The sequence below is a fragment of the Oryctolagus cuniculus genome, chromosome 1 (assembly GCF_964237555.1).
Source record: "Oryctolagus cuniculus chromosome 1, mOryCun1.1, whole genome shotgun sequence".
Lineage (NCBI taxonomy): Eukaryota > Metazoa > Chordata > Mammalia > Lagomorpha > Leporidae > Oryctolagus > Oryctolagus cuniculus.
The window spans coordinates 171,087,120-171,114,931 of NC_091432.1; the positions used below are offsets into that span (position 1 = coordinate 171,087,120).

Sequence of the window (27,812 nt, forward strand, 5' to 3'; positions counted from 1 at the left end):
GCGTTGGCTTTGGTCTAAGTGAAGGCTATTGCTGGCATCTGGAGAGTAAAACAGATGTCCTTATTTGTCTCTTTCTCTCAAATAAATAAATAAATAGGTTAAAAAGTAATAAATAAAAACAATTAAAAGTCATTGCTGTGTTGTTTATTCTTTGGAAGGAATTTACTTTTTGCTCTAAGAATACAATTTGAAGACCTATAGCTCTAAGATTTGTATTATGTTTCTAAATGTGTACTTCAAAATTCCTAGACAGTCTTCCTAGCCAAATGGCAGTTACTGAATTAGTTATGTTGTGCACAAGCACAGCTATTAGGACGTCAAAAGCAGCTGTAGGCCAGAGCAGTCTATTAGAGAGATCAACAGCTTTGAGTCCTGGTGACATACATTAGCTTATCAGCCCAGCCTCTTATTAGATGCTAATCATAAAAAGATCTTAACTTTTGCAATGTTTTAGCTTCCTCATCTTTTTGAGGTTGTTCTGAACACTACAGATGATATACATATAATCTATGACATAGTGTCCAATATGTAATAGATGTATTATATTTATAACTATCTATTATATCTTCTTTGTTGTAGAATTAAAGGCAGTATTTTAATTTTTCCTTATGGTTAGCCTTGACAGCATTTTAGAAAATCTATGTCAGTATGGTTTAAATTAAGTATGATTAATTCAACTAAATTATAATTACTAATAATGCACTGTATTAATTTAATAAGTTATGTTGATTATAATAAAATACATTATTACATTAACTATAATTTTACTAGTATAGATATAGAAACAACAGCAGTGAAAATCAACCTTATTTTAGAAGAAAAACTTCATTTTTTAATCCTGGACTGCAATAATTAATTTTTGTTATTTATAAGGCATTATAATAAATAACTTGTCATGAATTGATAATTTTTATAAGAAGTTAAAGGTACATAAGAAGATATCTGGGATGAGTAGATAGCTTGTGGGATGAGGTATAGATGGATTTAACCCTGCTTCTGCAAATTTACAACTCTAACACATGGGGATCACTATGATTCCCCATTTCATAGCACTGCATCAGGTTAACCACGCCATAAAATACGAAACTACATTCTGCAATGTAATGTTTGCTTACCCATAGGCTAATACCAAATGATAAAATGGAGTATCAGACAAAAAAGAGAAGATTGGGCTTTTGGATCCTTGCTAAGTGACTTAGCCAGTGTCACAACCTGTATCAAAGGACAGTACTGATGGTGATGTGGGTCAGTGGAAGCCCTGGTCAAGGAACTGGAAGATCTGGCTTCCAGTGTAAGCTATTATTTATATGCTGTGCAACTCTCAGCCACTTCTGAATGAGCTGCAGTTTCTCATCTCTAAATATGGTTACCTATATACCTGCCATCAAACCATTGTGTATGGTGAATAACATAACTGATATGGAAACTACATCGAGATCTCTCTGAGAAGTCAGAAACAAAGGTTGCAGCTGAGAAAACTGATACTCAGAAAAGTCAAAGGTAATTAGCTAATTTGTCTCAAAGCTAGAACCAAAGTTCAGACTTCCTCATTCTTCATCTTTTTATCCGTCTATTGCTATTTTCCTGTGTTAAGAAAAGTATGCTATCTGAACAATTTTTGATTTTATAAGATTAAGTGCATTATTACTGTGTTTATGCATATTAAGTATTTCCTTACATTTTGTCTTTACTTGAAACTTGAAACATGTCAAGTCATTAAAATAAATCCTATTACCTCTCTCTTTCAGGAATCATTGTTTTCTCTTAAGGTCTGAATAAACATGATGAAGATCTAGTGGTAACTGAATTTATCAAAAAATCATTTTAAGGGCCTTTTGTGGTGGCTCAGTGAGTTAAACTGCTGTTTGCAATGCCGACATTCCATATCAGAGTACAGGTTCAAGTTCTGGCTGCTCCACTTCTGCTCCAGCTCCCTGCTACTATGACTGAGAAGGCAGGGAAAGATGGCCCCAGTACTTGGATCCTTGCCATCCACATGGGAGATGAGAATGGAGTACCTGGCTATTGGCTTTGGCCTGCCATAAATCTTGTTTGTTGAAGTCATTTGAGGGAGTGGATCAGCAGATGGAAGATCTCCTCCACCCCTCGCCTCTTCCTCTCTGTCACTTTACCTTTCAAATAAATAATCTTTTAAAAAATTTTCAATTGTATATCCATACTACATACTCAAAAATTCAATAACTGAAGTCATTTTGTCTTTAATACTCTCTGGCATTTATTCTGCATTTTTCATACCATAAGTGAAATATCTGTGATTGGGAAACATGTCACAAAGTGTCACTGTTTTCTAGAAGCACGTTAGTGCTCATACACATTTCTCATTTAGCCCCTGTCATCTTTTCAGTGGAAATAAGGTATACGTTTTCTCTTCTAAACAGAAATAAAGACAACATTAATCACTGTGGCTGCATCCAGTTTTTTTCTCTGTCAGATCACTCTGCAAAGTAATGAGAGTGGCTAGTACTGTTGAGACAAAAGCAAAAAAGCCAAAATTAAAATCCTTAACCAAAGTGATTTAGTGACACAGGTGGGACTCAAAATAAGCAAACTGAGTTTTGTAAATTGTGCATGAAGTCACTAAACATTTCAGTATACTTGAAAAATCTGGCCCTGTGTTATCAAAGCTGTTTTTGTAGGAGACGCTTGTTCTGTGGTTCCAGTTGCCAGCATCTTCTCTTCTGTGCTTATAGGATGATTGACGGCCCCTTAAATACCTGCTCGTTAAGGCTTAGTCTAAGATAAAATGCTATTCTTGGTTGTAATCTAGATTAACGCTCTCTGTATAGAGCATAAACTTCAATTATGTTTCTAAGCTTTGCATAACACTTAAAATGGGAAGACTTTTTGGTTTCTAGGTCAGCTCTAGATTTAGGGTGTACGTGTGGGCACACAGCTATAAAAAGGCAGCTTTTAGTCGGATTCAAGTGCTTTTACTTTTATACTGTAAGAATAGCCTAGGAATAAAATTCATGTAAGCCTCCAACTATCATAATAAAAGCACAGGGAAGGTTTTTTTTTTTTTTTTTTTTTTTTTTTGTTCCTTGAAATACTTTACTGTTAAGATGTGGAAAATAACAGGTTAAGGAAAATAATAACAAAGTGGGGAAATGGCAGTACTGAATGACCTAATTCTGAGTGGAAACATCGCTACAATACAGCAGAGGCAACTGACAAGTTCTCCAGGCAAGCTTGCCAAATACATTCCCACCTTACAGTCATCTATCTTCATTTCTATAATTTACCTTGCTTTACTAACGAAAACAATTTCTATTGTATTTGTGACCTCAGTTAGTCTCTTATTGACTACAGAGATGATTTAAGAGACTCTACAAAATAAATTAGTATTTTTTTTACATTTTTAAAACTGGAAACATAGATAAAATGCCAATATTCTATGTTAATCATCTGCTTATATTAATTAAAGTTTCTTGAAAGGAAGCAATCCCTATTTAACAGTATCCTGCTTGAGTTATCATTGGTGAAATTTTGATGAAGTTAATCATTTTTTTTCCCCGGTATGGAAAAAGGTTATTTCTTGAATACTTCCATCTTCGATCACTTATAAAAGGTATCCTAACACTTTTTATTCTTGAAAGTAAATTGATAGGAGTCAGTGCTGTAGCACATTTGGTAAAGCCACTGCCTACAGTGCCAGATTTTCATACGGATGGCTGGTTCTAGTTTCAGCTGCTCCACTTCCTATCCAACTCCCTGGTAATGCACCTGAGAAAGCAGTGGAGGATGACCCAAGTAGTTGGACCCCTGCACACACGTGGGAGACCTAGAAGAAACTCTTGCCTCCTGGTTTCAGACCAGCTTGGCTCCAGCAGTTGTGGCAACTTGGGTAGAGAAACAATGGATGGAAGATCTCTAATTCTTTCAAATAAATAAATAAACAAATCTTCAAAAAAAAAAAAAAAGGACAATACCATTCTACTTAAGAAAAAATATGTTATACTCAAAAAACAAAGTAAATTCATGTGAGAATTTTGTAAAATATATCTATGCTACACAATCCAATTTAGAGGCAAGAAGAGTTATAGGCATCTGGTTGCTCAAATGCTGGGAGACGATTTTTGTTTCCCAAACTGGAAATAAATATTCTGGTTCCATCTGATGTTTGCTAGGAAAGGTTTAAGCAGTGTCTCACTTTCGTGTCTCACTTTCAAACTAATTTTGGGTACTAGGGAGGCCAGTTGGACTTGGATTGGACTTTATGAGATCAATTAGGGGTTCTTAGAGATTTTGGAAGCATAAATAAGGGGAAGAAACTTGAACAATAGTAGGGAAACATGTTTGCATTGTAAAGTCCTAAAAAGAGATTAGATGTGAAGCCGGTACTAGCTGCTGTTTTATAAAACATCTCCAGGAGGATAAACACTGAACTTTCAAATCTGAAGAGGCCACAGAGGTCTGCAGTACACCACTGAAGACCAATGTCACATGTGACAGGTGGTGGCTCAGGTTGGCTGTTACGAAACAGGGAAGGATTCAAGTGGACTTTTCAATTTAAGGTGCTCCTGTAGCCAAATGAAACACAAAATGTCGACTGTGGAACACAAACTCCTAATTCTTTAATGTGGTGTGAAGAAGGGATTTATTAATGGAAAGAAGTGAACAGAAACTACCCTCTCCATGGATTCTTATGGGAAGCTGGGGATGCTTGAGGAGTAATCCTTAGCAGCCATGCTTGAATACACTTCTGAAGACGGATTGCCAAGCGGTCCACAAATTAGATGCATCGGACATTTGCTTTGTGTTTAATTTAGATTAATTATCACACCACCAACTCCAGACCTTTAGACTGTCCCCAGGGGAAATCCCAGTTTATTTATTAGCATACAATCTCCTCATACTTTTAAAGCAACCAGTTAATTGACAATCCTCTTATGACAATCACCTGTTCATTCATAAACATTAACAACCATTGTTTAAATGGGAAAGAGCAATGTTCTTCTCAAATAAAATATCAATTACATCATCAGTTGTTTCATTTAGGGTGGAGGCAAAAGGGTAATGGGAGTGTCAAGGATAATGCATGCTCTGAAGGAAGCATTTGTGTGAGAAAGTAAAAGAATGCCTCAATCTCAAGTCACTATTTTAGTAGATGGCTAACAATCTAGCTAACATTATTTTTATCCATAAACTTAAATTTTTTAAAATAATGGTATGAATAGTGTCTGCATTTCCTTACCTTCTATTGCTGATAGGAGAACGCGGGAATGATCATATGCGATTACATTTGCATATCTATTCTTTGGTTTGTTTACTTCCAAGTTTGAATGTTCCCATGTGAACTGCTGGCCAGGGTCAATTGACTTTAATAGAAAAACAGCACACACACACAAAATCAATACTGAATAACATCACATTATAGGCATTTATCACAAACAACAAACATGATTTAAAAAGAAATTCTGAAGCCATACTTCATCAAGATGATCTTAGCTGTGAAGCAGAACGCTATTATAACCAGTATAACATGAAATGATTAATCATAGTAAGAAACAATGATAGTCACCAACATTGTATCAATTGAAAGCAAAAATCAATATAGATGTTCTGTTAATACTGAAAAGGCAGATATTTTATATTTCCCCATTTAACTGTGCTGCTGTACTTTACAAGTTTTCTTGGTTCCATATTCCTTCCAGTTCTATGAACATTCTTTTACTATCACTTCTCTATTCTTTCCTGTATAGATCAAGCTTGATCTTTAAGTTGATTGGCCTTTCACTGGCTTTGTAGGGCAGACTTTCCTGCTTGCACTTGAACTACACACTCAATTTTAATGCCAATTTAAGAATTGGTATGCTTCTCCATCACACACCATGACCAGTATCAGAAGGGAATTTGTATGATTCAAATAGTTAACAGAAACAGTAATGAAAGGAGTTCATGCTGAATCAAACAATCATCTGAGACAGAATATTACTGCATGATCTAGTGCAGAGTCTGTTTTCTATTTATCATTATATATTTACCATTTATCACTATTTGTTACATCAATTAATAAAGCTTGATTTTTATCTTAATTTTATTGTGTTCTAATTTTGAATGCCTTTCTTTGATACTTTAGATCATTCAACAATCTAAAATAAATATTATACAAGTATGTATAAATATTTTTCCTAGTTAAGTAGAATTATTATTTCAGGATCAAATTCAGGCTTGATTAGAAAAACTCCAGGGGATTTTTAAGTTTCCAGCACTCCTACAAATATCAAAACACCTTTCAGCACAGGATACTGACACCTTTTAAAGATGTATAATTTCATGGTATATGGAGAGATGACTTTAGTAATCACACAAACATGATTATAAATGGTCAAAATTGAGTTTTCAGAAATAATGATAAAATTAAGTGTCATCCAGGTGAAAATTTCTTTAGAAAAGTAAGGTAATTATTTTGTTAATGGAGTTTTAGCCATTTTTTTTGAGTCTCGGCCTTTTCCATACATTTACATGTACATGTAGAATTTGGAAGTAAAACATATCCAACAGTCATCACAATATTAAAAGGCTTACACTTTTTGTTAAAAGGCGGAGTCCTGCACAATAGTAAAACTCGAGTATCAAGAGCCATTGATAGCAGGAATGGCCTCTAAGCACACTAAAATTCTCAGACTGCAGTCTCCTATTTACTAAGGAATATAAAACTGTCTTACTTTCTCAGTCTGTGTTAATCTTTAGATAACATTAGTGAAATAATTATCCTTGCCTCAGAATCTAAAGAATAATGTAATTAAGGAACATTTTAGCTGGTTTCTCCAGGGAAATTTATAGTCCCTTCTGCTGATGTCTGGTTGGAAGCCCTTAGGTCAATCCTGAACCTTGTCTATACACAACAACTCCATGCAGTGACCAAGACCTGTCTTAAAAATCTCATATGCATCCTAAATCTATAATCCAACTGACACTTCTTAAGTCCAGATCTTCAGTAACTGTTATCTGCTTAAAACTCTTCCTCTAATCTCTTATTCCAATCCATTCTTCATACTACTGCTAAAGCTGTCTTTGTAATAGGTTCAAGTTAGGTCCCTGTTTAAGCACTTGCACTGGTCTGAGTGATCCAGAGTTTAAAAGCCCTTAGTTAAACCTGTACAGCATCAGTCATCTTTTGCATTTGCAGTACGCTTTCCTCAGTAAGTAGTTCAACAGACAATTTTCAAATAAATGAACAGAATTTATGAATAAATGTTTTGAAGCAAATTCATAAGAAGAAATCAAGGAGCAATTCCACTATAAGCTCCTAACATGGTTGCTATAGAATAAACGATGGAAACCTCAATGTACAGGATACCAAAATTTTAATATTTAACATCTGTTCTCATATGGCATAGTAATTAAGCATATGATCCTGAAATTACAACTATTACTGATATTCCACTTTACAATGATGAAAATTACAAATACAAAAGCCTTCTATACCTCATTCTTCCAAATACCCCAAGTAGCTACTCATCTCACTGATATGCATTGCTTTGGTTGGAAGATAATACTCCTTTTGATAGCCTTGGCAAGGATCACCCACAGATATATAAAAGGATACACTTTGATTATTTTGACATAATTATATCTATCAACTCGAAGACAATTTTAACTCATGTCCATTCATTGTCTTGCTAATTATCCTCAGCCCTATGCATAAATTTGCTTGATATCTATATTGAAAAGTTTAAAAAGTGGTGTGGAAACACCAGCTGTATGTCACATATTTAATTGCTTAGACCCAAAGTATGGTCACAGAGAAGATAACTTGTAAGTAACAATTATATTAACAGCTGCCAGTTTATTAGGCTTTGTATGCAATATCATATAATTTTCACAATTGTTATGATAGATATTGTTGCTTTCCCTTGTGGCAGCTGAAGACATGGAAGTAAAGAGTAATTCAGTAAATCTTACTGAGCATCTCTGTGACAGGCACTGTGCTACTTGGTAAGTAAATAATTTGCTTAAACACACGCATCTAGATTCCTATGGTTCCCTCAAATCCAGATCTGGTGATTCCAAAGCTCAGCCGATAATTACCAGGTAGTAACACCACAGTGAAGCAACTTAACCATCCAGAATGCCACTGCAAAATCAAGCAGCACATCGTGGGAAATACACCTAAGCATGGCTATCCTTTCTTTTACAGTCTGAGTGATATTTCTTCCCAAGTTATCATCCTGTGTTATTTTGGGGCAATTACATAAGAAATCAAGTTTTAAAAATGAGGTTGGCTTCACATGGATGATAAAACAGATGGGATGCAGCTTACATTTATACTCGTTTTGCAAGGATCAAACAAACATTGATTAAATAATGCTGACTTGTCTTTGTGCAACACAGCACTCATCCATCTGTATCTATCTGTCTGACTGAACATTTAACAATACACAGCATAGGTCATTATTTTTGGAGCTTGTCAGAATGCTGAGAACAGTAAACTCAGTAAAGAAGAACAACTAAAGGAAGCAGGTGAAGTAAACTGAGATCTTTTACAAGTATATTTTTATAAAAATAAAACTGGTTAAGAAGAATCAAATTACATTTATATATAGGATGGGACTTCAAAAAGTATGGTGAAATAGAATTAAATGATAAGCTTATTTTGTTACAATTTTTTTTAATCCAGGAAAATGAAGGGTATTCTAAAAGTTCTTGGAAAATGTGGATTTCACTTTTTTTGGGACCTCAATAAATTTATCTTTTTTTTTTTTTTTTTTTTTTTGACAGGCAATGTGGACAGTGAGAGAGAGAGACAGAGAGAAAGAGAGAAAGGTCTTCCTTTGCCGTTGGTTCACCCTCCAATAGCTGCTGCAGCCAGCGCACCGCGCTGATCCGATGGCAGGAGCCAGGTACTTATCCTGGTCTCCCATGCGGGTGCAGGGCCCAAGCACTTGGGCCATCCTCCACTGCACTCCCTGGCCACAGCAGAGAGCTGGCCTGGAAGAGGGGCAACCGGGACAGAATCCAGCACCCCAACAGGGACTAGAACCTGGTATGCCAGTGCCGCAGGCGGAGGATTAGCCTATTGAGCCGTGGTACTGGCCTGAATATATCTTTTAATTCTGTTTTTCTATGACCTTTTTCTCATTATATATTTGTAGGAGGCCAAGATGTCTGGATAAATATGACCCTACTTCTCAAAAGCCACTTTTTAGTGTCGGTGATGACAGCTGCTTTGCCTCTTTGCTTTCTGGCTTCTACTATTGCTGTTCTCATAAGGAAGAATAGAATGGCTACGTCAATGCAAGGTAATGAGGACCTGGGTGACAGAGAACTTGAATTCTACTTCAAACTAATTTTTTGGCCAGTTACCTTGACCAAAAGTGCTGCTCCACTTCCAACCCAGATCCCTGCTAATGGCTTGGAAAAAGCAGCAGAAGATGGCCCAAGAACTTGGGTCCCTGCCATTCACATGGGAGAACTGGATGAAGCTCCTGGCTTCTTGGCTGTGGCCTGGCCTAGCCCTGGCCATTGCAGCCATCTGGGAGTAGACCAGCATATGGAAGATCTCTTTTTCTCTCTGCCTCTCTCTCTATATAAATATGTGTGTGTGTGTGTGTGTGTGTGTGTGTGTGTCTATCTCTTTAAAAAAAAATAAGCCACATGAAACTTAAATAGTTTACTATATCCATTGTACATTGAACTCATCAAGAGTGCTTCATTACATTTATCTCTGATTCCCCAGCCAGTCAACCAGCCCTTTCAAAGGCAAATCCTGGAAAGACAGTTCCTTGATGGGACCTCTTTGGCAGCTTAAACTTCACCAAGATACCCAACTACAATGTATGGTGCTTCTATGCCAGCATACCTAATACCTTGCTGCCCCTTACTTACACAGATCTTGACTGATTCATTCTAAAGCAAACAAGAGGTCTTCAATTCAATGGCTTTGCCTGAGATCAAGGTGACCAAATGGAAGGGAGATCTTTTGTGAGTGATTTAAAGAAGAAAGGGAAAGTTTTGACTAAGTAGAGACTGCAAATTCCATCAAGTACTTTGCATTTACTCAACCTTTAACTTGACAGACTATAAGTTCTAATTCTCTTTTTGTTAATTTGGCTTTATTATTATTTTTAACTAATGCAAAAAATTTACATATTTATGGGGACCCATATAATGATTTAAGATACATTATATAATGTTCAAATCAAGGTAGACATATCTTTCTCCTTATTTATCATTCCTTCATGATGAACTAACTGCAACTCTGTCTTAAAATAGGCAAGTGGAAAAATAAGCTATATATAACAGATGAATTTATAACTTTGCACTGTATTCTTGGTAGAAAACCAGAATTAAAGTAAAATTACATTCAGTAGTTATAATAGATAATATTTACTGTTTGTTATGTCTTACATATATTAACTCATTTTATCTTCCTAAAGACCATAGACATAGTTTCCATTATAACTCTGTAGATGAGGAAACTCAGTCAGAAAAGTTAAATAACTTTCTCAGAGTCACACTGCCAGCACCTGGAGAGGCACATGTAGGGCCTTGGGCATTATGGCCACTGAATCTGACGGCCCAGCCACTGTGCTAGGCTTCCTTCCTAGCCCAGCTGGAGAAGACCCCAGGATTGCTTCGCATTTCCCCTTCACTGTGTTTGTATTTATTTATTTATTTATTTATTTATTTGAGACAGGCAGAGTTAGACTGTGAGAGAGACAGAGAGAAAGGTCTTCCTTCCATTGGTTCACCCCCCAAATGGCTGTTAACAGCTGGCGCGCTGTGCCGATCTGAAGCCAGGAGCCAGGTGCTCCCTCCTGGTCTCCCATGCAGGTGCAGGGCCCAAGCACTTGGGCCATCCTCTACTGTCTTCCCGAGCCACAGGAGAGAGCTGGCCTGGAAGAGGGGCAACCGGGACAGAATCCGGTGCCCGACCGGGACTAGAACCCGGTGTGCCAGCGCTGCAGGTGGAGGATTAGCCTAGAGAGCTGTGGCACAGGCCCACAGTGTTCTTGAAACACAATACAAGGAAGGCTGGAAACAAAACATCTAAACAGTGTAACTATTTTACAGTGATAATTCAAAACATAGAACAAGAGGGTACTCAAAAATATAATACATTTTTACATCAGATTACAGCCCTGAGTAAAATTACATTCCCATAAGAGAGTGACCTTTTTCAGTGAAGAAGTCATCATCTTAAAGTCTTTTAATGATTCTGCAAAATTTGACCTTTTTACCCTGAATAGAAACACAATTCATATGTGCAAAATTCCACACAATGGTAGCTGATCTCTGTTCCTCCTACCCCTCCGCCCCACCAAGAGGGAAACCTCAAAATATTCCTTTAGAAACTCATCAAGGAGAAACCACAAAGAAAGCGATTCATTCTGCTTATGTGTGTGTGTTTTAACCAAGTAACAAAATTTAATTACAGAGAAGGAATAGACCAACCACTTCACTAGGCAAACTCTAGGTCAGACCAACCACTATTTTTTTTTCTTTTTTTTGTTCTACAGGGAATTAAACTTTCAGTGACCTTAGCTTCCAGAGAAATAGTATCTTTCCACATAGTTCCCCATCAGATGGCTCATTTGGTTCTTGGTGTGGTTTGCCCTGAGATACTCTCAAGTCCTTTGTGACGTTGAGAAGAGCAATCTGCCATTGACTGTGTATTTCTGCAACTGAAGCCTGGATTTAATTCTCACTCATTCTCTCCTTCTACCCTATGTTTGAAAATAGCAAATTAACATATATCCATATGAAAAAAACCCATGTTTGCACAGTTGGAAATGGCTATCCTCTGCATATTTAGCAAAGGCCTGCAATTGGCATAATGAGAACTTTCTTCAAAGAGAAGAATCCAATGATGCTTTCCAAGCTAGAATGTGAGGAAAGAGTGGAAAGCCTGGTGACTGGCAGAGTCTAGAAGCCCTGGCCCAGGTTGTTGGCTTTCTCTTTGTCCTTGGTTAGTGTTGGCAGGCCTGTTTACACTGTGTTCCCTTTTAATTCTAATATGATCCCAGTTACAGGTTTAGGCCCTCAATTTTCCCCAATCTCTTTTTATCAAATATCAAATCTTACTGGGTCTGTCACTATAACATTGACTCTGATGAACAGTTTTTCCATAATACAAATTTCCACAAGCTTTTTGATGATCCTTAATAGGAAATATGCTTGTAATTGAGACAAACTTTGATGAAATTTTTTCTAAATTATATCACAGTACTTAAATATGTGTTAATTTATTTCACAAAGGATATCATTTACTCCTATAAATACATTAAAATTACCTAATTTACCATGGATCCAAAAGGATAAAAAGTATTTCTTTTTTAACTCAGGACAACATGAAATATTTTTTATCTTGCAGAGATGTACTTTAGGTTTTCAGTACTACCTTGCTTGACTTGCTAAATTTTTCTGTTAAACCCTGGTTATTTCTCCCATCATTAGCTTCAGATTTGAGGAAGAAGTTTGGGGGGGGATAGAAGACAAATAAATAAATTTCCAAATTGAAAAAAAGATAAAATGTTTTAAAGTTCAGTCAATGCCTTTTAAATCTTATTTTCTGGTTCAGAAAAATAAAAATTCTATATCCAAAATAAAATGAGAAAAGGTAACATTTTCTACTAGTCTGTGACAGAATACAGAAAATCCAAAACAATCAGTTTAAAATTTTGTTATCCCATCTCACCCCAAACAGTTCAACTATCTAGTTCCACAACACCTGAGATTCTAGGTGTGCCTTCTGGCCACAGTACATATACCAAAACCCCATGCTGTTAATACTACTACTCCTTACAGGTGAGGTAACAATATATGGTATTAAACATAGACTTCTAATTAAAGACACAGGTTTATCACTGTTACTAATGCCATGGCACTCAGAAATCTTACAAAGTATTTACAGTCTGAAGTGCCATGTGCTCTTCTCTTTCCTGGGATAAGCAAATTTAAGGTAGAGCAAATTAACAACATCTAGAATTTTAGAGTTAAATTTATTTCCAAACTAAGAGATTACTTTCAAAGATTACTGTTTTATTTAAAATATATATTGGCTCATATTATAAAATTAGAGACTATTCCAGGTAAAGAAATTGAGGCTTACAGAGTTAAAAGATACTTCTCCGTGAGTCACATTTGTAGTCCAGAACCAGAAGACCTGGGGTGAAAAATCTTACAATTTCTGACTTTGAAGTCTGAGCTCTTATTCTCCACTCTAGTATATACATAAATTATACATTTACTATCATAAAACTTAATTCCTTATTTCAAAACTACGGACAGTAAGAAAAACAGATTAAACACCAGATTTTTTTTTGGTTTAAAGATACATTCACACCACAGTAATGTTCATTTCCAAATATTTTTGAATATGGAAGAGAAGCAATAATTTTTTATATGATCAGACTTTAATACAATTCTCATGGAAGTTAAAGGAGTGCAGTCTTAAGTATAATTTATACTCATTCTATATTTTTGTTCATAATTACATAGGAACAAAAAGACATATGATCTTGATCTTAATCTCTCCTCTGTTTCTATTGATCAACAGGACACCCTGCTGCTTCTCACACACTCACCGGACACTCTCCAGAAAAAGACAGCAAGCTGATGCACATTCACTCCTTGGCACTGATTAGCCACACGGGGTAAAGGGTAGAGGCCCATTGACAGAAAGTACTGAGCATGGTGAGAGAACAATAACTCAAGAATAACAAATAGTTTTAATGACTATGCTAATGGCTTAATGGATGGCACTTTAATAGGATTTCTAATAGAATCCTTCTGAAAGACTGTCTTCAATATATCTGCCATTAACAAAGAACAGGCCTGCATTATCACATAATCATAGTTTTCTGAATATGAACACAAAAAATCATGACAAATGTCATCTATTGCCAACTTTGTCTCAAATATTATTGTGTTAACTTGTGATATAGAGAGCTATATGCTCAAATGTGGGTTGCCAGTGAAAGATGTATTTATACTAAGGGAATGCAGTAAACATTAACAAAAAACAGCAAAAAACTCACAGCTGCCAAGTGTGCAAAGACAAAAGTAGGACTAGTAACTGTGATTCAGACGATTAGGTGTATGTACATTGATTCTTCAAGACTACATTAGCATTCTCTCTGAAATAGCTTACTAAATGCTTTTGAGTGATACATGGTGGAATGCCTATAGCAATGTTTCAGTATCTGTGTCATACTTATTAAAAATTGTCTTGCTTCCTGTACCAACATCAAGTTCTTTCAAGTCAGGGATTACCATGTTGTGTTCTTCAGGGTGCAAACCACCTCAATATAAATGCTGTATTGATTATCATCAGTCCCAGTAAATAATTTTAAATTTTAGCTTTTGGCTCTGTGGTTTTCTGTTCCTTTCGGGGCTCTCAATTCTGACTTCATACTGGTGTAATTCTTGCGTGGGGAACACTTTCTTTACCAAGAAATAGTGTCTTTCGTTCCAGCTTCTACTCAAATCCCATTCTCTCAACACATGCATGTCTACGGCTGTCTCCCACACACTTCCATATGTGCCCACCATCATATATTACAGTGTGGATCATTCACTTAGAAATGAGCCATATTAATTTTTTGCCGTGTTTCTTTTTCTAAAGTTGTTTGAATTTATTACTATAACTTTCCTGATCAGTTTCACTATCCATTATATCTTGAAATCTTTCCTGAATGGGAACAGAGTATACTATACATTTTTTAGTCTACAAAATGGCTAGTAATATGTAGGTTTATATAAAATATATTGATGTAACTTCAACAATTTTAGATTTTTTTCTCAGTTCCATGAAAGTCTTTTGAAATTGGGGAACTTTTTTTTTCAATTCTACATTTCATATCTCAAGACTTAAATTGTTTACCAAGATTACCAATATGTAGGTAACATACTGATACATTCTTGAGATTAACTTCCCTATTAATCATGGTAGCTATAAATTCATTTAATTTTACAGCATTTTCCATTATGATTGAGACAACATAAAATAACCCACTGGCTAAGCTAAAGTGCATTAGTCCATTGTCCAGGTGCTAGAATATGTCAGAAGAATAAAAAATTCTCCATTCTTAGATCAAATGGTATAAAAATTTAAATAGACAGACCCTTCCTAGAAGATTTATGTACATCTATTTACAGATAATAGTGCAAAAATAGCTCTCCTTTTGCAAATCAAAAGTGTGACAGAATCAAACTACTACAAAGAAGCAACAAAGTAATAATATCATTTCAGTTCCTTTAAACACCTATTATGTGTGGGCATTCTGCTCAGCAGTTCAGTTGCTGGATAGGAGGTCTGAGTCCCGCATTAGAGGGCCTGGGTCAGATCCCTGACTCCAGCTCCTGATCCCAGCTTCCTGCTAATGTAGCCTCTGGGAGCCAGTGGTGATGGCTCAAGCAGTTAGGATCTTGCCAACACACAGGAGACATGGATTGAATTCCCAGCTCCCAGCTTCAGTAGCCTGGCTGTTGCAGGCTGTTGCAGCTCCCATGAATGGGAGCTCTCAAATAAATAAATTTTACATATTTACTTCAATTTGAGGTTATGAACTGATAATATAACAAGACAGCAAACAGAATACAAAAAAGCTAGACAATCTTATAAACAGCAATATGGAAAAGGGATATGCTCTTAACAGAGCTTCTTTTATCAATATAAATATTCAATTATAGTGAGGCTACCTTAACTGATGATTTATAATAAGGGAAGTATAGAAGAAGCCCTCTATGGTATTTCAGCAGCCCATGTTTCTGGAGAAATATATGTCATCTAGTATGTGGAATCTTGTTGAAATTATAACACAAAATACTACATTTGTTAACTGGTCCCATAACTTAGACAAATATTAAGAAGTTCTGTCAGGGAAACATGATAAAGATCAAATCAAATGCCATTCCTTGGTCATATCTTACATACAGTGACAGAATATGAGAAAGAGAAATAATGAGTTTTACTTAAAAGAGGTCCAAAAATCCAAGATTTTGAAAAATATTTCTGCTCAAGAAATTAGCAAATGCAGATTCTGAAGAATAGATTTTAAATGGTTGCTAGCACTGTCACTGCACTGATCTACTGTATTTCTAAATTCTCATATTTATTAATGTCAGAAAAAAATGAAAAATCCCATCACTTCTTACATGGTGGATATATAATGGACAAAAACCAAAGTCCTATTTATGGGGTACACTTACAGCTGCATGATATTGGAATCCTGAGAAAATCTATTTTTTTCCTGTGCAATAAAATTTGGATAGGAAACTAAAGGAACTTTTAGATTCCAAATTCAAGGGCAAAGATTATATAATATTCATCTTTGTCCCTCCAGAGTCTAGCAAAGGACCTGTCTCATGGTAAGAACTCAACAAACGATTGTTGCATGAGATGAACTGAATGCAAAAGGACCCAAACCACTAAAGAAGTGGGTATTGATGTTCTTAAAAATGATTTTAGCAGTAGCTAATATTTTTAGATTTGGTCTTCATTGTTCTCAGAAATATTTGGGGAAAATGAGCAGTTTTGTTTCACAGAGTTCATTTGTTTATTCTCTAAGGAAAATTACAATCCTTGGTCTGTGGCATCACAATTGGTTGCTGTGGGAATGATTATAGATCAAAAACAAAAAGATTATATCCTTATTCAAAAGCAAATGAGTACAAGAGCAGATGAAGTCTTAAGGAAACAAAGATGTTCTTCTCATGAAAATATTTTTACAATAAAACTGCAGAGAAATAAACACTGAAGCTGCTAATGTTTGTGAAACTTGCTGGCAGATTTTTAGCTTTGGGGGAAGATGGATTTGCCCCTCCCCCCACCAGAGTTAGCCTGAGATATGAGCAATCCAACAGAGGGCGGGAAAAGTGAGCTCTGTAATCAGCATTCTGCTGCTGCTTTATTTCAGACAGACAAATGGCTTCCCTATAGTGTAGAGAATCACTCTCAGGGAGCGTGGTCTCCTGCACTGACAATATGTTGCTCAACGGAGGGACACCTGGGAAAGCCAAAGTGGGTTTTCCATACTGAGAAAGAACCATTACCCACAGGGTCTAAGCTTCCTCATCTCCACAGGTATTGCACTGCAATACAAGTTACAGTTACAACCAGATCAAGTATTTTCATTCATGACTTAATAAATGATAGCATGGTATCCATCTTGCTATCGTGTGACTATACTTGAGAATGAGATGAAACACTCTACCCAGGTTCTTGTTTTAACTCATGTACACACTAATTTCAGAAACATTTACTATGTTAGTGACAGGGATACCTCAAGAAACCATGGACATCCCATGCCCTGTGGAAGCTGGTATTCCAGTGGAAGGCACACAAATAAAACAATGAAGATTTTCTGCTCTCTCGGGTTCAATACAACAATGAGCTGATCAAATCTCTCACATTCATAGTGACGGGTGCCTGTATCACCTTATTCTTGGCCTGTACTCAAGCCTCAAGCTGCAGTTTGCCCCAGAGTCTGACACTGCAATTTTCAAACAATTCATTAGTACCTTTTGTTTCCTCCACCAGGTGTTTAAAGGAATACAAACAAAGGAAATATGAATATTAGTGAAAGGTAGAGAAGGGAAACCTAGTGATCTCCTTGATTCTACTTAATGTTCAAATATAGTCTACCTACTGATTTTTTTCACTTCCACAGAGTGAATTACATAGTATGTATAGATTAAATTTTATCGCGATACTACAAAGTTACTCAAATTTCTAGTGTTGTTTACAACCTGTGTTCTCACACAGGAAACAAAACATTTTTAACGTTTCATGTTATCATGACTTTAGGATGCATGATGATAGCTTAGTTTCCAGGAACCATTTCACCATATTCACTTTAATTTTATCCAGGGAGTCTACTTAGAAAATGCTATCCACCATGTAATGTAAGCTGTGGAATTTATTGAATGACTAGCCATATCATTTAATCGTCCTGAAAATGTCTTCTTCGCAGCAAAATCACAGAGGTGGACTGGACTCCAAGAATCCAGGAATTCTGAACTATAACTCCACACTGGAAACTTTGTAAAACTTGCTTAAAATCTCTGGAATGTTATGAAAGATTTCTTTTTTGCAGATATTAAGAGAATCTTTGAGCCATGACAACAAAGATCAATACAGAAGGAACAGAAAAGGAACCAAAATGGAAATCAATGCCCAGTTGCACAGCAATACTCACTAGCGCCAACATTTTAGGCTGAAAAGTGTTATTCTCTTCATTTTTAACTGATGACAAAGAGGTCAATTAACTACTAGGGGGAAAATAGGGACCAAACTCTCATACCTTCCCTAATGTAGCACTCTAACTGCTATTAATACAAAGGTAGGCAGCATTTCACTGTTCATTAACTATACTAATTGCACTTTTTCAATCATTGCAGCCATGTGTGCATGCCCAAATTATACACCAAGAAAGGATATTAAGCCTACGCCTGCAGGGATGGGTAGGAGCATCTACATGGTGAAAAAACAAAGAAAGAAATCCACCATCAGCATCTAATCTTTGTAACACTTTAAATCATGTTTTATTATGGTCAAAGAAATAGAACGTTAGGGTGTGAGAGAGATTTAGAAAGGTCTTTCAGACTAATCACCTCTCTAATGATTGAGCGTTTATTATCTATCCAGTTTATTTTCACTTGATCCGTCACCTGCTACTTTTCAAGTTGTGCATTAGCAGGAAGCTGGAGTTAGGAGCCATAGCTGGGAACTGAACTCAGGTACTGTACTGTACCTAAGATGGAAGGCAGGTATCTTAACCAGCATGCCAAATAATTGTCCTACTTTGTATCATTTTAATGGATTCATGAAGCTTAATTTACTGCACTGAACAAGTTTCCCTTTCAACATGGGGGATGTTGAAGCTGGAATCTGACTTGTGATATATAGGGAGGAGGACACGCTGCCTGTTCTGTTTACCTTTTTAAAGAGCAAGCAGACTCAGCTACAGTTTAAAATGGTGAGCCAAGAAACAAATCAATCCCCACTCTGAGGTATTAGAGTTAAGGCTGAGTCTTTATATCTTCCAGTGCCTTCAAACATATATGTCTCCTAATGAAAATAAAGCCAAGATCAGAAGTAAAGGCAGTTACAATGACACAGGTAGTTATAGAAACAAGTTGGTGACATTATAATTTCTAGGTCAACTCATAGGATATATTTTTATGTTTGACAAAGTTAGGCTGGAATACTACAAATTTGTTTTCAGATATAAATTATAACCCTTCATCATATTCAAATTTGTTAATTCTTAATACAGAACAAATAGCCACATGACGAGGGAAGCTGGGTATAAAGGTTCTCACCCATATTTGTCCATAATGAGAATTTTGGTCAAAGGAAATCAATCACCAGAGGCATCTGTTTTACAACAGTCAGAGCATCACCTGGGCACCAAACCAAGCAGAGGTTCACAGCCTGGTTGTGACATTTACTGCATGTGTGACACTGAGCAAGTTACTTGACTTTCTTGTGGTTCAGAACCATCTTCTGCAAGATGGAGAAAAAATAGCACCCACCTTGAAGGACTAAATGAGATAATAAGTCATGTTTTCAAAGACTGCCTGTCACAAAGTAAGTGCTTATACCAATGTTTCTTGTCATTTTTATACTTGCCAGGCACTATCAAGATGGTGAAACTTTAAAGAAAGGCTAAGTAGTGGGGCTGGCATTGTGAGATAGTGGGTAATGCTACCACTTGTGACATTGCAACCCATTTGGTCAACAGGTTTTGTCACAAATTCTCCACTTCCATCCTACTCCCTGCTAATGGTCTACAAAAAGCAGCAGCAGATGGCCCAAATGTTCGGGCCCCTGCCACCTAAGTGGAGACTGGATGGAACTACAGGTTCCTGGCTCAGCCCTGGCAGTTGTAGCCATCTGGGTAGTGAATCGGCAGATGGAAGATCTCTCCATCTTTTTCTTTCTTTGTGACTCTGACATCCATGTAAGTAAAAAATCTTAAAAAAAAAAAAAAGATGAGGATGATTTTCAAGATATTAGCATACCAAAGAAGAGTAAATAAAAATAAATTCTTAAAACTGGCAGGAAAAGAAAGAAAAGGTTGTATGAAGAAAAGAGGGACAGAGGGAAGGAGGGAGGAGAGGAGAGAAAGCAGAAAGAGAGAAAAAGAATGAATTAAAATTAAGGGTCTCCATGAATCTGTGGCTGGAGTTTGAGCACTGATGAATGCCTGCTATTAGGGAAACTTACTCAGCAAGTGAGAAATAACGAATTTCTGATTATGCTGCATGCATGAACTTTCCAGTTAAGCCAAATATGCCAATTGCTGCATCTGTGACAATTAAAAGACTAATGTTTTGCAAGACACAGCCAAATCTGCAAACTCATGTAATGTCTTAATGCTTATATTCTTTATTTTACCCACTGTGTACTCTGCAAATGTAACAGTGTACCTAATAATTATTTTTGAAAAAGAATGATCATCTGTTTAACTACAAAAGAAAAACCATGACAAATAATATGGTTACTACCATTTATAACGTAAAAATAAATATATAAATAAGTGAAGACATCTCTATGACTAGGGATAGCAACATGCTTTCTACAGTCTTGCTCCAACCTTCGTTCTCCCTAGAGCAGTTCTCAAAAGCAGTACACATGCCACACGCGTGTGTGCACATGCACACGTGCGCGCACACACACACACACACACACACACACACTTGCTTAGACCTCAGGTACTTGGCAGTTTTAGGTTATAGGCAGAAAGTGATTTCCTAACTTGAGAATACATTTGCAGCCACCTAGTACAGATTCTTTAACATGCTGTCATGACTCCTGAAGGGTGTCCTCACCACTCCCACCACCAGTATGACCCTGAGACTGCAGCAACAACCTCAGAACGGGTCCCCTGAGCAAGCCATGCTTCTTCTCATCTCCAAGCCTTTGCAAGCATACTCCCTTAGCTTGGGCCTTGTTTTTTTTTTTTATTTTTTATTTTTTTTTTATTTGACAGGCAGAGTTAGTGAGAGAGAAAGACAGGGAGAAAGGTCTTCCTTCCGCTGCTTCACTCCCCAAATGGCCACTGCAGCCGGCGTGCTGTGCTGATCCGAAGCCTGGAGCCAGGTTCTTCTTCCTGGTCTCTCATGCAGGTGCAGGGCCCAAGCACTTGGGCCATCCTCCACTGCCCTCCTGGGCCACAGCAGAGAGCTGGACTGGGAGAGGAGCAGCTGGGACTAGAACCGGTGCCCATATGGGACACTGGCGCTGCAGACAGAGGATTAACCAATGTGAGCCACAGTGCCAGCCCTAGGCCTTGTATTTCTAGCACTTTCAGGGACTCTCTAAGCCAGAGTTTCCTTGGGAAGATTCTTTAATACTGTCCTAACTTTCCAAGCACTTATAATTATTAGTTCATTTTTCTGATTGTTCTTAGGATACCTTGGGCTCATCTAGATCACAGCTTATTTCATGTTCATTTTTTTGTTGTTGTTGATCTCAGACAGATTAAAACATTCACATTGCTTCCTGTATAAGCAAACAAAGTGAGATAGAGAGTTAAACTGTGCATCCAGGGGCATTAAAATTCACCGTTGAAGACATGAGGATAGCTTCTACTCATCAGTGAAAGTGATTATTGCCCTAGAGTTTTGTTCTTATTTTATAATATGGATTTAATTTCCAGAAATCACATGCACATAAAATATGAAAAAAGCCCTCTGCAGACACCATAATCACCCTCCAGTCTTGTCACCCTTCACCTCCTAATTGCTTTCATACAGCTTCTTTCTGAAAAAGTGAATGTTCTAGAAGAATAAATGACTTTTGGAAAAAAATCCACGTTATTAAGTGACTAACAGGTAGGCAAGAGTACTGAAGTTCACAGTAACAAGGGCCTTCTGTCTACCGGGTGCAGAGGGCAATGGGCCAAGTGCCTAGTGTATATCCATCTTCATAACCACCTCACGAGTAGACATCAATATTCTCATACTAAATAAAAGAGAACCAAGGCTATGAGAGGTGAAGTAAGTGGTCCCAGGTCAGGCAGCACAGCTACTAAGTGGTAGAGTCCAAACATGACTCTCAGCTTCAGTGACTTTAAAGCCTTCTCCAGCATCTGCCATTTTGTCCACCTAAGTGTGCATTATTACTCTGTCCCTAAAATCCCAGCTTCATTCTGAAATGTAGCCCCCACAGTGGTTTCTTTTTCAGTCCCTGCAACACTCTCTTCTGAAGTTAAAAGCCTGCTTTGTAACTATAGACACATTTTTAGGTTTAATTGTTTCCTGAGAGCTTTGGGCTCCACATGGGAGCAGGTGGAAAGACATTCTGGACAGCATCCAGGGATGCTCTAGGAGCAATCAGTTATGGTGAACTTCCATGAGAGTACGGATTGAGAAACAAAAACTAGAGGTCTGTGAGATTCCTCCAAGATGAGCAGGACTCCCACAAGAAAATAAATAAATAAATACAAGGCTCAAGCATCAAAGACATGGAGTTTAACATTGGGAAAAAAAAAATCTTCCGAATTTTTTTTTTTTTAAAGTGGGTGAAAGAACAAATACATATTTAAAAATCCCAAACAGAAATAAGCTTTGAAACTTGAGAAACTAGTTAGACTGTGAAATCTAACCATGCCAGAGGTTCAGAAAGCATAAAAGACTATAAACACAAGACATCATCCTGATTTGGGATGCAATCTTTCTTCTAACGCAAGCTGCTGTGTCTGTGTCCTGGTACCTTTGTTTACAAGACGCATAACGGCAGCCAGCTGGGCAGGGCCTCTCTGCACCTTTTTATCTGACTTGCTGAGCTTGGTCCCTAACTACAGAACAAAGAGCATCTTCTTCCACAGCCAACTGGCAGGCTGGTCTCTCAAATAAAAGCTGCATTGGGAGTTTAATCAGTAGGTACTTTTGAGTTAACACTGAGGGGTCTGCGTAAAAATGTATTCACTTCTGTACTGCTGAAAGATAATAACAGTCTATTTTTTTCTGAGAGAAAAGGGCCTGAACATAAGGCTTCACTGCTGACAGATCAGGTGGGGATGGCGGCCAGGTAAAGCAGCTCTTTTTACAGAAAGACGCTCTTTGTTCTGTTTGCTCCTGTTGTTGGTACTAGCAATTTTGACCACAACAAAGGGTTTCTGTGAACTGCAAATTTAGTTAGATATTGATCCAGACACACACTTGGGTTAATCATCTGCTGCGTGCCCAGTGATGAGCTTGTTGCCATGTGGCCAACAGCTCGCAGAGGAGCAGTAACTCCTGACCAGGGGAAGATTGAATGCTCCATACAACTAAGAATGGTTGGGAAAACAACACAGCAAGTGCTAGCCACGCGGGCTTAAACGAGCTACTTTCCTCCCATCCACACATCTTTTTTTTCTGTAACAGTGTTTGACCAGTGACAGGGAGAGGAAGAGGGCAGGGTTTCATTGATTCAGAGACACACATTTTCCCACATTCTAACATCTCTGAAATCGATATGCAGCTTAAAATTGATAGCATCTCACAATTCTATTGGCAATGTCTTTTCCTTCTTATTGATACATATAATGATAGGGCAACTTAAAATCTATGGTATCTTAGATTTGACAAAATAAGGAAAAGCTACTAAGACGACTGAGCACTTGGATCAGGGATACTAACGAGCATTTCTCATAGACTTATTTTAATGACTTTATGCTACTTCCTTGTAGAGATGAGGAAATTAAAATACAGAAGGGTTCAGTTACTTGCTTATGGTCACACAGCTTGAGCCAGAAGGCAAAGTCAAGCAGCCTGACTCCAGGGCACTGGATCCTCAGCCAGTCTGCTCCACTATTCCCATTGTTGGCTTAACCTGCAGAAGGCTCCGAGTGGTAGGCACGGGAGTCTGGACCCAACCCAAGGATCAGGAAAACATCTGCATTCTTAAGGAAGTCAGTAATCACAGGCTCCCCCAATCCCAGTTCCAATCCTGGAGTATTAGGGGACTCTGACTTGGAATGGCACATTTAGCCATTCATCTCCCTCCGCTTGGTTTATCCAGGTCTTGTATAAAAGCAGTGGTTACTGCTTTTTATTTCATGAAGCCATTCATTTTTTATCATTCTATCACTTAAATAACCATAATTTGTTCACAATTTAAAAAAAACACACTTGCCAAAAGCACTTAAAATTATTTCCCTAGTCTATTTTACCCTTCTTCAACTTTGCATAAAAGATGAAAATGCATTTCTGTTGTCCACTGCTTTTTTGCTTCAGGAAAATGGGAGAGTCACTTTCAGGAAAAATGTAATGACTACAAAACTGGCAAAACACAAAAGATACCAACGAATAATTGTGTGTGTAGGTGTGTGTTCAGTTTCTTGCTGGTGTCTGCATCAGGCCCTAATGCATGTCCACTTTCATGAATTTACACATAAATTACACACTAATTGAAAGCAGACACGGCAAGTGCCTTTGCATTGTGAATGCTTGAAGGTTTACAAAACAATTACTAATGATGGCTTTGAGCCTGAATTATATTCTGGCACACAAGGTCAGTCCAAGAGCCTTTTTCTATAGAAAATAGAAATATCTTCTTTTGTAGTCATTGCTTTTTTGACAGACAATTTTTGTCCCTTCTAAGGAGAAACGCAGTGTTTACCATTGGGAATGGATAAACTGTGTAGAAAAGAAATGTATCCTTAGCATATCATAGGAAAACCACAGAGTTTTCCCAGGGATAGTCATGAAATGCAAATTGGCAAATATGACATTTACACAGAAATTTCAGCATAAATATTTTTATCTAGTTGAGGACTTAGGTATCTGGACTCCATAATCATGGAATAGTAAGAAACAAACACTAAAAAGTCTCCAGAGCAGGTAAGTTAATGTGTAATGAAAATGAACAAGATGACATAAATATCCACCCAGAAGGTGCGTGGTCACCTTGGGCAAGTCACTCCTTTCTTAATCTTGTGTTCCTTACCTATGAGATCAAAGATTTAAATAACATTATCCTGATATCTATCCAGCTCTAACATTTAAAAATATGATAAAACAATGTTTTTGGCTGGTGCCGCGGCTCACTAGGCTAATCCTCTGCCTGCAGCGCCGGAACCCTGGGTTCTAGTCCCGGTCAGGGCGCTGGATTCTGTCCCGGTTGCTCCTGTTCCAGGCCAGCTCTCTGCTGTGGTCCAGGAAGGCAGTAGAGGATGGCCCAAGTGTGTGGGCCCTGCACCCGCATGGAAGACCAGGAGGAAGCACTTGGCTCCTGGCTTCGGATTGGTGCAGCGTGCTGGCCGCAGCGCGCCAGCCATAGTGGCCACTTAGGGGGTGAACCAATGGAAAAGGAAGACCTTTCTCTCTCTCTCTCTCTCTCTCTGTCTCTCTGTCTCTGTCTCTCTCTCACAGTCTAACTCTGCCTGTCAAAACAAAACAAAACAAAGTTTTTTACTGTCTCTACAGTTCTTTATTTCAATGTCAGAACTCTCTTGATGGATTTCATTATTCATCAAGGAAATAACATTGCTTTTTCCTTTACCTGTTTCACTAGAGGGCTGTGAAGACCTGAACTTCAACCAAGGTGCAATACACCTGCTGTTATAAAAACCAGAGGGCTTGGCTATCAGGAATGTTTTCTAGAAGAGGCTCATTCTCATCAGCACAGACAGGAAGGAGATGTACCAGCATTGCTATGAGCACTGGAAGGAATTCCTAACATTTGGATGCTACATGGTGGAAGACACATGATGACTGAGTTAGCATCATTTACTTCCACAGAAGGAGGCAAACAAGGTCAAATTGGGTTTTGTGAAGGGAAAAAAGAAGGTCAAAGATATTCTTCAGATAGAACTTCTGTGAACTGCATTTTCTTGTCCCTCTCCAATTGCAAGAAAAAGATCGCTAAAAGTTTTAACATACAGTTTTAAGATAACACTACCAAGAGCGCTTACTCTGACAAACCTAAAGTAGATCTCCCAGAACTGCGAGGCCTGTGTAACTGCCACGGCAGCATGGAGAGAGGTCCAAAAGGTAACTTGCTCATTTAGCTGGTGGAAACTTGGAAGAAATTTTGTTACAACTTGTTTAAGAGGTGGGGTTTCTTTCAGCCTGGACAATGAAATATATAAAATCTGGATTGTCACTGTGGTTGAATATGAAACTTAGGACACTGTTCCTAAGGGTAACTGCATCTTGAGCAGCAAATCAGGAGCTAATTTTACATCTTCTCTAGCAGCTTTTCCTGAGGTGACCTCTGGCATGCCTATGTGTTACGGGTCTTGATCTGTGGGGATGGAGCAAATTTATCTAGTCCACAATTTAACGAATCTATTTCTAGAAAAGATGGGACTTACCTATATAAAAGGTTGTTTCCATGTCACTGACTTCTCACATTATTATAAGGGACATTTACACCAAAGTAAATGCAGAAGTCAGAGCATCAATACTTTTGACAGTGCTATTTGTACGTTTATGTGATTTGAAGATATGCATTCCTCAGAACTACTTTATAATCTATTATTTGTCCCCAGGCTCTATTGTTTTTTCTTTATACACATCAATGATAGATAAATTTCCAAGAAACCAACTTGTAAGTATGATCAGCATACCTGGAAAACACTTTTTGTTTTATTAAATTTTATTATAATTTTTTTTCATTGACAAGTCTCTTCCATTAGAGAGTAATTTACTTGGGGGTAGGCATGGTAGGTGCTTAATAAATTCTAAGTACTAACTTATTATAAATACTTAACACTATTAAAATAAATGAACATAGATATAGTCACCTCACCTCTTTAGAAAAACTTTTCACTGGTTCCCTATGTAAAGAGTCCAGCCATTTGTCTACCATTTCTTGAGCCCCTCATCAGATGTATATGCACATACATGCATATGTAAACACACACAGACATATACATGTATATACACACACACACACACACATATATACACTGTGTGTTGGAATTTATACACACATGCATACATATTACCTAATCCTCACAGTAAAACATCTTAGAGATTTGTGGGTTTATATAATTGTGCAAGGTGACAGACATAACTGTTCAAATCATAATTCAAATCTGTCTAGGTCTAAATCACATGCTCCTTTTATGATTAAATTATCCTGCCAGTGACACTTCTGAGCCCTGGAAGTGCGTTACAGTTCTTAGTCCTTCGTATCTGCCTAACTTCATTTCACCCAACTCTTCACCACATGCAATTTGTTCCATCGTAACAAATAGTACTACCCCTCCACATATACCATATTATGTAAAGACACCCCAAGGATATCTTGGTAAAATGTAGATTCTGATTCAGTCATTTTGAGGCACAGCGTGAAATTGTGCATTTATAACAAGTTCTCAGGTGTTGCCAATGTTGAATTGTTTCTAGTCTATGCTTTGTTTAGCAAGGTACCAGAGCCTCCTTTTTAATGTGCCTTGGGTCCTTCCCTTGACAAAATATTCTTCACTCCTCTTCTTCCTAGTTTCATCTAGTACCACCTCTTCCATGACACCCTTTCCAATTCTCCATCTCATTCTCACCTTTACTAAATACCAACAGTATTCCAATAGCAGTAGTTCCTTTGCATTCTTCTTATTTTTCTTCGTATATAAAATGATATTTCAAAAAGTCTTTGAAAAAGAAATTAAATGATAAATTTATTTTGGTGTAAAACTTTTTGAAATTAATGCGTATGTTTTCCGTTACATGAATCTTCCAAGAACTTTTTGAAAACTCCTGGTATTTGTCTTCGCTGACTGGACAACCCAGAGGCATAGGTTTTTTTCTAAAACTTCTAAATGTCTATCAGCACTTAGCAAGGCACTTTCCTGTTGTAGTATGGGAGCTAATTATTGGTTTATCCTCCTAGCTCAGAAGCCCTC

General features: G+C 37.4%; 1 protein-coding gene across 10 annotated transcripts in view; it reads right to left on the reverse strand.

Annotated features, from left to right (window-relative positions):
- Positions 1–27,812, reverse strand: part of PTPRD (protein tyrosine phosphatase receptor type D) — a 1,630,925-nt gene that overhangs the window by 76,440 nt on the left and 1,526,673 nt on the right. For all 10 annotated transcript variants that reach the window (XM_070051957.1, XM_070051959.1, XM_070051976.1 and 7 more), the window contains one exon: positions 5,216–5,339. In XM_070051957.1, coding sequence (XP_069908058.1) covers positions 5,216–5,339 — 124 coding nt within the window. The remainder of the gene's footprint in view (positions 1–5,215; positions 5,340–27,812) is intronic.